Source organism: Protomyctophum bolini, assembly GCF_963924005.1.
Source record: "Protomyctophum bolini genome assembly, chromosome: 1".
In the NCBI taxonomy this organism is placed as follows: Eukaryota; Metazoa; Chordata; class Actinopteri; order Myctophiformes; family Myctophidae; genus Protomyctophum; species Protomyctophum bolini.
The window spans coordinates 3,535,668-3,550,236 of record NC_137862.1 but is presented as its reverse complement, the minus strand read 5'-3'; the positions used below and the strand labels follow the sequence as shown (position 1 = coordinate 3,550,236).

The window sequence follows — 14,569 nt, the reverse complement described above, 5'->3', positions numbered from 1 at the left end:
ACATTATTGTCTAGATACATTATACTTGATAATACTATACTTGATATCATGCACAAGATATGGTGACTCAATCAATACCTGCTGCTTTATATTGCTATGTCTTTCTCTTTAACCGTGCACATGAAAGGTGATTTTATACCTGCTGCTATTTACTGTATACCAGACTCTGTTTTTCATTTATTTATCAGTCACTTTAACCGTGCACATGAAAGGTGATTTTATACCTGCTGCTATTTACTGTATACCAGACTCTGTTTTTCATTTATTTATCAGTCACTTTAACCATGCACATGAAAGGTGATTTTATACCTGCTGCTATTTACTGTATACCAGACTCTGTTTTTCATTTATTTATCAGTCACTTTAACCGTGCACGTGAAACTGATTTTATACCTGCTGCTATTTACTGTATACCAGACTCTGTTTTTCATTTATTTATCAGTCACTTTAACCATGCACAGGAAACTGATTTTATACCTGCTGCTATTTACTGTATACCAGACTCTGTTTTTCATTTATTTATCAGTCACTTTAACCGTGCACATGAAAGGTGATTTTATACCTGCTGCTATTTACTGTATACCAGACTCTGTTTTTCATTTATTTATCAGTCACTTTAACCATGCACAGGAAACTGATTTTATACACCTGTGTTTCTGCCTTCTGTATATAGTGCCATTTAACCATAGCTACTTTTCTTTGTCATGTACCCTCCGTATATTGGACTGATTTGACTGTCATGTACCTTCTGTATATTGGACTGATTTGACTGTCATGTACCCTGTAATCATGCATGTGGTATGACAATAAAATTGATTCTGATTCTGATATGATGTTTTTAAATATCCACTAGATGGCATATCTGCATTGGTCAAATGTTAAATGACACAAAGTCATGTTATAGTAAGTGCAAGCCCCATATAATTAATTTCTTGATGGGATCGTTCAGCAGGTTTTTCCATTATTGAGAAATTTCCAGTGTCTGAAAATATAATTTAAGAAATACAATCTATAAAAGTCCAAACATTGGATGACAATACAGTGCTAAGTTGTTCCATTGTACAATAACTTGTTCCACAGTGCCATTAAACATTATGACCAATAGTTACTGTAGGAAGGTGGCTATATTTTAACTATTTTGAGAGAAATTCACAGCTTTACATGTTATTTGCATGAACTTTGATGCATTTGTTGTTGGGTTTGTGGGGAGTTTAAGGTTTATTGGGGCGGCGATGGCTCAGGGGTAGAGTGGCTGGATGGCAACCGTAAGGTTGCCTGTTCGAACCCTGTGGGCGCCCCCAGAGTTAGTGTCGAAGTGTCCTTGAGCAAGACGTTGAACCCCTAATTGCTCCTGATGTGCTGGTTGGTGCCTTGCATGGTTTCTGCCGCCATCGGTGTATGAATGTGTGTGTGTGAATGGGTGAATGTAATGCACAATCTATGTAAAGGTGTGTGAATGTGTGTGTGAATGGGTGAATGAAATGCACAATCTATGTAAAGGTGTGTGAATGTGTGTGTGAATGGGTGAATGTAATGCACAATCTATGTAAAGTGCCTTGGATAAAGGCGCTATATAAATGCACCATTTACCTTTTAATTTACCAAAGACACAAGAGTATGTTGGGAATGAGAACAAAACGTCCTAGGCAGTGGTAACCTAACCTGCATACTATAATTTGGCAGTTTTGATCAACACCAATAACAATCAGTCAAGTCAAATAATTCTTAAGTTTTGTTTCCTCCAACAACATTAAATGTGGTAGAAATGTACATTTTGAATTTTTAAATATAAAATAATTATACCTTTCTTTCTTTCTTTCTTTCTTGCAGGGACTAGTTCCATACGGCACTGTTGCTGGTAAGTGATTAATATCATGGCTGAAAAGCAGGGATTTCACTGAATGGATAGTGGACACAGCCCCAGAATGTGCTGTTTTTACCCATCAGGTCTCACTAGATGGCAATATAGTCCATATAATAGAGACATTTCTGTTCCAATCTCTCCCCTCATATACAGTAACTGTATGAATAAACTGTGTGAATAATTTGCTGTTATAATACTATAGACATACAGTAGGTACAGTAATAGAGCATGCACATCCACTCTACTGTACTCCACTCTAGTACAGGAGAAAGAAATAGAGATAAGTCATAAGAAATTAGAGAAACACTGGTAGGGAAAACTCAGCTCCACTGGTTTATGAATTCAACCTTTTGATCTTCTTCATTCCTGACCTGAAGAAGATTATATATATATATATATATATATATATATATATATATATATATTTATTTTTTTTCATACAGAAGGATGGTCTTCCTGCACCACCTCCAACGGTGCCATGGAGGACTCTGCATGGCAGGGGCGTCCTCTTCCCTGAGCCAAGCCTAAGCCTGACCGCATACCGTAGGTAAGTTTTGCTGCAGGGTCATCAGCTATATAGTTATTATAGTGACTGTAATACTACAGTATAGACACGGCCCATCCCTGATTATTAAAGTGGCTCATTTCTGTGTGCTTAAAGGGCTGTATTTTTTAAAGGAGGGATATGATGGATCCACTATGCCAGGGGTTATTGACATATTAACATCATGTCAATGACATTATTATGCATGTGTTGGCGGACCCCCATCAGTGCCAGCCTCCCTATTGAAGATTCAAAATATAATGACATTATTATGCATGTTTGGCGGACCCCCATCAGTGCCAGCCTCCCTATTGAAGATTCAATGACATTCAACGACATTATTCTGCATGTGTTGGCGGACCCCCGTCGGTGCCAGCCTCCCTGTTGAAGATTCAAAATATAATGACATTATTATGCATGTGTTGGCGGACCCCCGTCAGTGCCAGCCTCCCTGTTGAAGATTCAAAATGTCCCAAAATGTGTCAGATGTTCTTTTAAAATCGCTCACAACAACAACGCACCTCCATGTGACACATTGTGAGCTTCGTAGATCAGCTTGTAGAGATTAACTTGTTTTGCTGGGCTCTCTGGGACCCCCTCAAGGACCCCTGGGGCTCTCTGGGACCCCCTCAAGGACCCCTGGGGCCCTCTGGGACCCCCTCAAGGACCCCTGGGGCTCTCTGGGACCCCCTCAAGGACCCCTGGGGCCCTCTGGGACCCCCTCAAGGACCCCTGGGGGTCCTCGGACCTCACTTTGAGAACCTCTGCACTATAATGGTTCACCGTTCTTCATTGATAGCAAGTTATGATGAACAGGTGTGAGCGCTGCGTCAAAGAGAAACTGATAATAACCGCATGATATGAGCTATCAATACCTATCAATACCTATCAATACCTATCAATACCTATCAATACCTATCAATACCTATCAATACCAATCCTATCAATACCTATCAATACCTATCAATACCAATCCTATCAATACCTATCAATACCTATCAATACCAATCCTATCAATACCTATCAATACCTATCAATACCAATCCTATCAATACCTATCCTATCAATACCAATCCTATCAATACCTATCAATACCAATCCTATCAATACCTATCAATACCTATCAATACCAATCCTATCAATACCTATCCTATCAATACCAATCCTATCAATACCTATCAATACCTATCCTATCAATACCAATCCTATCAATACCAATCAATACCAATCCTATCAATACCTATCAATACCTATCAATACCAATCCTATCAATACCTATCAATACCAATCCTATCAATACCTATCAATACCAATCAATACCAATCCTATCAATACCTATCAATACCTATCAATACCAATCCTATCAATACCAATCCTATCAATACCTATCAATACCTATCCTATCAATACCAATCCTATCAATACCAATCAATACCAATCCTATCAATACCTATCAATACCTATCAATACCAATCCTATCAATACCTATCAATACCAATCCTATCAATACCTATCAATACCTATCAATACCTATCAATACCAATCCTATCAATACCAATCCTATCAATACCTATCAATACCTATCCTATCAATACCAATCCTATCAATACCAATCAATACCAATCCTATCAATACCTATCAATACCTATCAATACCAATCCTATCAATACCTATCCTATCAATACCAATCCTATCAATACCTATCAATACCAATCCTATCAATACCTATCAATACCTATCAATACCAATCCTATCAATACCAATCAATACCAATCCTATCAATACCTATCAATACCAATCAATACCAATCCTATCAATACCTATCAATACCAATCCTATCAATACCTATCAATACCAATCCTATCAATACCTATCAATACCTATCAATACCAATCCTATCAATACCTATCAATACCTATCAATACCAATCCTATCAATACCTATCAATACCTATCAATACCAATCCTATCAATACCAATCCTATCAATACCTATCAATACCTATCAATACCTATCAATACCTATCAATACCAATCCTATCAATACCAATCCTATCAATACCTATCAATACCTATCAATACCAATCCTATCAATACCTATCAATACCAATCCTATCAATACCAATCCTATCAATACCTATCAATACCAATCCTATCAATACCAATCCTATCAATACCTATCAATACCTATCCTATCAATACCAATCCTATCAATACCAATCCTATCAATACCAATCCTATCAATACCTATCAATACCTATCAATACCAATCCTATCAATACCTATCCTATCAATACCAATCAATACCAATCCTATCAATACCAATCCTATCAATACCTATCAATACCTATCAATACCAATCCTATCAATACCAATCCTATCAATACCTATCAATACCAATCCTATCAATACCAATCCTATCAATACCTATCAATACCTATCCTATCAATACCAATCCTATCAATACCAATCAATACCAATCCTATCAATACCTATCAATACCTATCAATACCAATCCTATCAATACCTATCAATACCAATCCTATCAATACCAATCAATACCAATCCTATCAATACCTATCAATACCTATCAATACCAATCCTATCAATACCTATCCTATCAATACCAATCCTATCAATACCTATCAATACCAATCAATACCAATCCTATCAATACCTATCAATACCAATCAATACCAATCCTATCAATACCTATCAATACCAATCCTATCAATACCTATCAATACCAATCCTATCAATACCTATCAATACCTATCAATACCAATCCTATCAATACCTATCAATACCTATCAATACCAATCCTATCAATACCTATCAATACCTATCAATACCAATCCTATCAATACCAATCCTATCAATACCTATCAATACCTATCAATACCTATCAATACCAATCCTATCAATACCAATCCTATCAATACCTATCAATACCTATCAATACCAATCCTATCAATACCTATCAATACCTATCAATACCAATCCTATCAATACCAATCCTATCAATACCTATCAATACCTATCCTATCAATACCAATCCTATCAATACCAATCCTATCAATACCAATCCTATCAATACCAATCCTATCAATACCTATCAATACCTATCAATACCAATCCTATCAATACCAATCCTATCAATACCAATCCTATCAATACCTATCAATACCTATCAATACCAATCCTATCAATACCAATCCTATCAATACCTATCAATACCAATCCTATCAATACCAATCCTATCAATACCAATCAATACCTATCAATACCTATCAATACCTATCAATACCAATCCTATCAATACCAATCCTATCAATACCTATCAATACCTATCAATACCTATCAATACCTATCAATACCAATCCTATCAATACCAATCCTATCAATACCTATCAATACCTATCAATACCAATCCTATCAATACCAATCCTATCAATACCTATCAATACCAATCCTATCAATACCAATCCTATCAATACCTATCAATACCTATCAATACCTATCAATACCAATCCTATCAATACCAATCAATACCAATCCTATCAATACCTATCAATACATATCAATACCAATCCTATCAATACCTATCAATACCAATCCTATCAATACCTATCAATACCAATCCTATCAATACCTATCAATACCTATCAATACCAATCCTATCAATACCAATCCTATCAATACCTATCAATACCAATCCTATCAATACCAATCCTATCAATACCTATCAATACCTATCAATACCAATCCTATCAATACCAATCAATACCAATCCTATCAATACCTATCAATACATATCAATACCAATCCTATCAATACCTATCAATACCAATCCTATCAATACCTATCAATACCAATCCTATCAATACCTATCAATACCTATCAATACCAATCCTATCAATACCAATCCTATCAATACCTATCAATACCAATCCTATCAATACCAATCCTATCAATACCTATCAATACCTATCAATACCAATCCTATCAATACCAATCCTATCAATACCTATCAATACCTATCCTATCAATACCAATCCTATCAATACCAATCCTATCAATACCTATCAATACCTATCAATACCAATCCTATCAATACCTATCAATACCAATCCTATCAATACCTATCAATACATATCAATACCAATCCTATCAATACCTATCAATACCTATCAATACCAATCCTATCAATACCTATCAATACCTATCAATACCAATCCTATCAATACCTATCAATACATATCAATACCAATCCTATCAATACCAATCAATACCTATCAATACCTATCAATACCAATCCTATCAATACCAATCCTATCAATACCTATCAATACCTATCCTATCAATACCAATCCTATCAATACCTATCAATACCTATCAATACCAATCCTATCAATACCTATCAATACCAATCCTATCAATACCTATCAATACCTATCAATACCAATCCTATCAATACCTATCAATACCAATCCTATCAATACCTATCAATACATATCAATACCAATCCTATCAATACCTATCAATACCAATCCTATCAATACCTATCAATACCAATCCTATCAATACCTATCAATACATATCAATACCAATCCTATCAATACCTATCAATACATATCAATACCAATCCTATCAATACCTATCAATACCTATCAATACCAATCCTATCAATACCTATCCTATCAATACCAATCCTATCAATACCAATCCTATCAATACCTATCAATACCAATCAATACCAATCCTATCAATACCTATCAATACCTATCAATACCAATCCTATCAATACCTATCAATACCTATCAATACCTATCAATACCTATCAATACCAATCCTATCAATACCTATCAATACCAATCAATACCTATCAATACCAATCCTATCAATACCTATCAATACCAATCCTATCAATACCAATCCTATCAATACCAATCCTATCAATACCAATCCTATCAATACCTATCAATACCAATCCTATCAATACCAATCAATACCTATCAATACCAATCCTATCAATACCTATCAATACCAATCCTATCAATACCAATCAATACCTATCAATCCTATCAATACCTATCAATACCAATCCTATCAATACCAATCAATACCAATCAATACCTATCAATACCTATCAATACCAATCAATACCAATCAATACCAATCAATACCTATCAATACCAATCCTATCAATACCTATCAATACCTATCAATACCAATCAATACCAATCAATACCAATCAATACCTATCAATACCAATCCTATCAATACCAATCAATACCTATCAATCCTATCAATACCTATCAATACCAATCCTATCAATACCTATCAATACCAATCCTATCAATACCAATCAATACCTATCAATACCAATCCTATCAATACCTATCAATACCAATCCTATCAATACCAATCAATACCTATCAATCCTATCAATACCTATCAATACCAATCCTATCAATACCAATCAATACCAATCCTATCAATACCAATCAATACCTATCAATACCAATCCTATCAATACCTATCAATACCAATCCTATCAATACCAATCAATACCTATCAATCCTATCAATACCAATCAATACCAATCCTATCAATACCTATCAATACCAATCCTATCAATACCTATCAATACCTATCAATACCAATCCTATCAATACCTATCAATACCTATCAATACCAATCCTATCAATACCTATCAATACCTATCAATACCAATCAATACCTATCAATACCTATCAATACCTATCAATACCTATCAATACCAATACCTATCAATACCAATCCTATCAATACCTATCAATACCTATCAATACCAATCCTATCAATACCAATCCTATCAATACCAATCCTATCAATACCTATCAATACCAATCCTATCAATACCAATCCTATCAATACCTATCAATACCAATCCTATCAATACCAATCCTATCAATACCTATCAATACCTATCAATACCAATCCTATCAATACCTATCAATACCAATCAATACCAATCCTATCAATACCTATCAATACCTATCAATACCAATCCTATCAATACCTATCAATACCAATCAATACCTATCAATACCAATCCTATCAATACCAATCCTATCAATACCTATCAATACCTATCAATACCAATCCTATCAATACCTATCAATACCAATCCTATCAATACCTATCAATACCAATCCTATCAATACCTATCAATACCAATCCTATCAATACCAATCCTATCAATACCTATCAATACCAATCCTATCAATACCTATCAATACCTATCAATACCAATCCTATCAATACCTATCAATACCAATCCTATCAATACCTATCAATACCAATCCTATCAATACCAATCCTATCAATACCTATCAATACCAATCCTATCAATACCAATCAATACCAATCAATACCAATCCTATCAATACCAATCAATACCAATCAATACCAATCCTATCAATACCTATCAATACCTATCAATACCAATCAATACCTATCAATACCAATCCTATCAATCCTATCAATACCTATCAATACCAATCCTATCAATACCAATCCTATCAATACCTATCAATACCAATCCTATCAATACCAATCCTATCAATCCTATCAATACCAATCCTATCAATACCAATCAATACCAATCCTATCAATACCTATCAATACCTATCAATACCAATCCTATCAATACCTATCAATACCAATCCTATCAATACCTATCAATACCTATCAATACCAATCCTATCAATACCTATCTATCAATACCAATCCTATCAATACCAATCCTATCAATACCAATCCTATCAATACCAATCCTATCAATACCAATCCTATCAATACCTATCAATACCTATCAATACCTATCAATACCTATCAATACCTATCAATACCTATCAATACCTATCAATACCAATCCTATCAATACCTATCAATACCTATCAATACCAATCCTATCAATACCTATCAATACCAATCCTATCAATACCAATCCTATCAATACCTATCAATACCAATCCTATCAATACCTATCAATACCTATCAATACCAATCCTATCAATACCTATCAATACCTATCAATACCAATCCTATCAATACCTATCAATACCTATCAATACCAATCCTATCAATACCTATCAATACCTATCAATACCTATCAATACCAATCCTATCAATACCTATCAATACCAATCCTATCAATACCTATCAATACCAATCAATACCAATCCTATCAATACCTATCAATACCAATCCTATCAATACCAATCAATACCAATCCTATCAATACCAATCCTATCAATACCAATCCTATCAATACCTATCAATACCTATCAATACCAATCCTATCAATACCTATCAATACCTATCAATACCAATCAATACCTATCAATACCTATCAATACCAATCCTATCAATACCTATCAATACCTATCAATACCAATCCTATCAATACCTATCAATACCAATCAATACCAATCAATACCTATCAATACCAATCCTATCAATACCTATCAATACCTATCAATACCAATCCTATCAATACCAATCAATACCTATCAATACCTATCAATACCAATCCTATCAATACCAATCAATACCTATCAATACCAATCCTATCAATACCTATCAATACCAATCCTATCAATACCTATCAATACCTATCAATACCTATCAATACCTATCAATACCAATCCTAAGTGGTATTTGCAACTAAATTGAAGGATGTCATGGTATTCCTTAAGTGACTAGGCCTACTTTAAGCTGATATGTACTGTGCACCCTCCTGAATTTGCTCCATCTCTATACTGTATATTTAAACATAGTTTTTTTACCTTGATTTCTATCCCTTTTCTTCTCATTATGTTGTGTTGTAACTATGTTAATTGCTGTAATATTTGCCAATGTATGTCCTTCTCTTGTAAAAGAGATTGTCTTGACTTGACTTTCCTGGTAAAATAAGCGTCACATATCAAACAAACAACGGCGGCTGGCATGAATAAAATAGACCAAAAAGTTACCATTTATTTATTATTTACGTGTTTGGCCCAATAATGTCTTCTTGACTACCCAGTAATGTGATGGAGGGGGTGAGCCTTTTGATGTTGTCTGGTCGCTGTGGGGTCAGCCTGATTTCAGACATCACAATCAGTGCTTTTACTGGGTCAGTTTTTATGATGAGCTCTGTGTGCCTCTAGGAATGTGAGACAGGAACCCCCCCCCCTCACATCACCTAACCCTAACCCAAACCCCAACCCCCCCTCACGGCATCCTCATGTGACAGGAACCACCTACGGTTGAGAGTACAGAGAGCTAAACCCTGTCCTGGCATGGTTCTAATATTGCACTGTGGTGTGGTACCTACGAGCCAAACAAATACCGGTATGCGCTGAACCAAGCAGGAATGCGCCTAACACCCTATCTGCCCTCAGGGGGCAGATAGGGCACCCTATCTGCCCTTAGGGGACATCACAAGACGTCAAGACGACAGTGGAGATGAGAGGAGGGATGGTTCTATTAAGGCCAAAGTCGTAAGACAAAGTATAAGATTATACACCTAACTGCACAGGTAGACCTGACCTATTATAGAGCAGCGGTGGCCCAACGGTTTGCGGGGCGGTCTTGATACCGGAAGGTTGCCAGTTCGAATCCCCGGAACCGGCACGTTAAAATTACCACCGCTGAAGTGCCGTTGAGCAAGGCATTGAACCCCTACCATGAAATGTTCTATGAGCAGGGTGTGGCTGTAAACAAGCATCTGGAGCTTAGTCCAGTTACCCTGGGTAAACAAAGAACTTTGCTTTGCTTTGTAAGACAAAGTATATTAAGATTATACACCTGTACAGTTTCACTTTACCAGAACCAGGGACAAAAGAGGTATATGGACAAGGTTGAGCTTTTGTATGCAAAAATGTTTATTGTATGACAAAAATGTTTATTGTATGACAATGTGTATTGCTTTGACACAAATAATAAAATAGACCACATTTACAAATATATTATATAACATACCTATAAAACAGATATCATATTACCACAGTTTGCAAAAGAATAGTAGAATTTACAAATAACTACAATGCCCTTATATATTTCTTCCTGTACAAAAATAGTTCTATCTGCATAAGCATTTTAATGTAACCTTTATATAATATTTAAATAAAGAAATTCCACATATATACAAATACATACGCATATACAAATACACACTTGTAATAAAAAAAAACATACAAATATAGATTGCACATGTGTTTATACAAACAATAACATTTTCAAGTATATTTCAATCCATTGTGGACTGGCACATCTCACAGAATCTAAGGCATTTTCCCTTATTATACAGTGTCCAAAAACAACATGATTTAGACTGAAGCTTCATATAGCTCTAGGAGTATTATATCTCCATTTATTTGGCATTTTGATTAAGATTTCCTGATGATTTATTTGACTTTAAGTCCAAAAGGAAAAGTGCAGTATCGATGGTTTGATGGAATATATGGTAGTACAATCCTTTAGAGGATAGAACTTATCAATAAGTCCCAGCCTTGAGGAAGAAGGTGTGTTTATAAGTCCCAGTTTAGTTAGAAGAGAGTTCCCTCCCTCTTTCGCCCAGTGGGGGTCTCCACTGTGCCAAGTATTAGCAGTGTTCCTTTCCCCCTGCCAAGCCATTAGAGCAGCATCTGTTCATTCTGTTGCTTCATGCTGTGCCTGCCATCCAGTGTCTGTAGACCAGCTGTAGTTGTTTGCACAAACTCAACATCACTGAGCCTAGCATAGTCCAGCTTCCAGAGATACGGTGCAGCTAATCTTTCTCTGACTCAGTCCTCATGCCTGCAGGACCAAATGTGCTGGAGAACACTTGGCAGGAAGTCTTGAGGCATTCGGAGAATCTTTAGAACTGAGCAGCGACAACACTCTGTCGGAGCGTCTCTTCTCCCACCCTTTTGTTTCCTATCGCCTCTTTGCAAAGTCATTCAGCTCATGTCCGTCTGAGAAGAGCTTCCAGCTGGTGGATCTGTGAGTCCCTGCTCCTCCACACAGGGATCTGTGAGTCCTCCCTGCTCCTCCACACAGGCCTCAGCCTGCCCTGCTCCAGCCTCAGTGTGACTTTACGCGCTGGAAGAAGAGAACGGCGTCTCCGGCCGTACCCCTGTGGGCTGATCTTGTCGATAGGGGCACTTCCAATCTTCAGCTTGTTGTTGAGCTGATGGAGGCGGTGGGCCAGGTCGTGCACGGTGCAGGTGCCCAGGGAGCAGCCCGGCCTTCTGGACTGGTTCACTGAGTTCTTTGTAGATCTCTTGGTTCGAACACTGATGTCAGTGCTGCTGGAAGACAAGAAGAAGGAAAGACATTAGGAACATGAATCCATGTGATGTTGTTCCTGAGAGTGTATAAAAACCATACAAACTTTGTTGTATACGTTCAAATTAAAAGACATTTACAAGCTCACAAAACATTGCAATGGGTTGTAAAGCTTGTAAATATGCTACTCTCACTTTAGTGCGACATGTCCGAGAATAGGGACGCTAGAGTTCATGTGGTTGAATGAACTCAAGACAAAAAATAAATAAAGCCCATGCTTGACTTGACCACTTTCATTTACCTAAGCAAAGTTTAAATGATAAATTCTATAAAGAGTGTGGGCTTTTACCTAGAATGGGGAATCAGGGAATCCTCGACATCTTCTGGTGTGACGAGTTGAGCATTCTCTGCAGACACTCTGTTGAGACCCCGTCTCAGTCTGCTCTGCATCCACATGCTCAACCTGCATGGAGAGAAGAGAAGCGGGGAAGGACATTAATTCAGAGCAGATCAACACATAGCATACTGTTATTAAAGTTATGGTTCACTGTGTGCAATGAGGTTTCATTAAATCATCGTCAACAAATCAATGAAGTCTCCTCAAATACTGTAGCAGCGCCTTGGATATAGGTGCTTGATGCACCCTTTAGCTCACCTTCTTTTCAACTGGGGGCTCATTTCTAGTTCCACACAATGTGCCACTGTGGTCAGCAGACAGCAATAGAGCACAGACTGGAGGATCAATTTCATTTTGATTCTGTGGAGAGAGTAGAGAAAAAAAAAGAACGGTTGGTTAGTTATTTACTTATAATTATATTATATTTTAATATCTAACCTTTTTAACTGCCTACTGTTATGACATGCATGTAAGCCAGCCTAAGTTGATGCCCATACCAGTCGAACTGGCTCAAGCTTGCACAAGAGTCCAAAAGCCAAGTTATATACACTTATCATTCATTTATTTAAAAAGTCAAACTGGAGGTCAGATTTGCTCTGTTAAGTAAACTTACAACTATCTATGCTTCAGGCCCCTGTTGGCCAGACTAGACTAGCAGAAAGGACACTATAATATCTACCAACGAGTCAGCTCAAAATATGACATACAGTAGGTAAAGGCAAAGCAAATATGCATTCAGCAGTCTGGAAATGGGATTATGGGAAAGTTGATGAACTAATTTGGACACTATAAGATTTATTCAATATTGTATACTTGCTAGATATTTATATACTGTACAATCTCACTTCTGCAGTCCTGACACATACACACACATAAGTACAGTAAGAGCTGAACTCCTTATATAAGCAGGGAGATAACCTGTCCTTGCCCATATACTGTACACTTGAGCCCTGACCTCAAAACTGTGAGGATAAAGCCTGCATCCCCTCCATGGGAACAACACAACACAACAAACAAGCAAACAAAAACCTTCAAATGAAAAGTTTCACATACCTTTTAGAATCCTTTGATAAGTCACTTGAATGAGATAAAGCTCCTGGCGTGGTGGCGTACGTTGTTGCGCTGCTATGAGAGAAGAATACTCCACAGGTTTGTGTAAATTGTGTTCTGGTGTTCTGTGAGGCAGCTGTGACACTCTGCTAATAGCCTCCACACACCCGACGGAGGCTTTTATACAAGAGGTAGGAGGGGCTCATTGACTGACACATGCTCTCTCATCCTGTTTCTCCACCCCGTTCTGTGGTGTTGCCTCTGCTAACAAAAGAAAATGCTATACAGATTACAATATCAAAAGTGTATATATATATATATATTTTTTATAAATGTATACAGTATTCATTCATCAAAATGTTTCTTTTTTTTTGTTTTCTATAAAGAAAAATGTAATTCATATCATAATGTTTGTGT

General features: G+C 36.5%; 1 protein-coding gene across 3 annotated transcripts; it reads right to left on the bottom strand.

Annotated features, from left to right (window-relative positions):
* Positions 1-11,297: 11,297 nt before the first annotated feature.
* adma (adrenomedullin a) lies at positions 11,298-14,289 on the bottom strand. 3 transcript variants are annotated; one of them, XM_080792868.1, is made up of 4 exons: positions 14,156-14,289; positions 13,361-13,462; positions 13,055-13,168; positions 11,298-12,728 (listed from the first exon to the last, which is right to left on the bottom strand). In XM_080792868.1, the coding sequence occupies exons 2-4, from the start codon at positions 13,453-13,455 to the stop codon at positions 12,383-12,385; spliced, it is 555 nt and encodes a 184-aa protein (XP_080648994.1). In that variant the 5' UTR covers positions 13,456-13,462; positions 14,156-14,289; the 3' UTR covers positions 11,298-12,382. The 3 variants fall into 3 exon arrangements, with proteins under 3 accessions (XP_080648994.1, XP_080648996.1, XP_080648995.1); XM_080792870.1 differs by having other exon boundaries at positions 11,298-12,725; XM_080792869.1 differs by having other exon boundaries at positions 13,361-13,464; positions 14,159-14,289.
* Between the last annotated feature and the right edge of the window lie 280 nt (positions 14,290-14,569).

Coding starts and splice junctions, on each gene's coding strand:
- adma (XM_080792868.1), bottom strand. CDS start 13,455: ATGAAATTGATCCTCCAGTCTGTGCTCTATTGCTGTCTGCTGACCACA. Junction 13,169..13,360: donor AGCCCCCAGTTGAAAAGAAG/GTGAGCTAAAGG, acceptor CTCTCCATGCAG/GTTGAGCATGTGGATGCAGA. Junction 12,729..13,054: donor TCCCTGATTCCCCATTCTAG/GTAAAAGCCCAC, acceptor CTTGTCTTCCAG/CAGCACTGACATCAGTGTTC.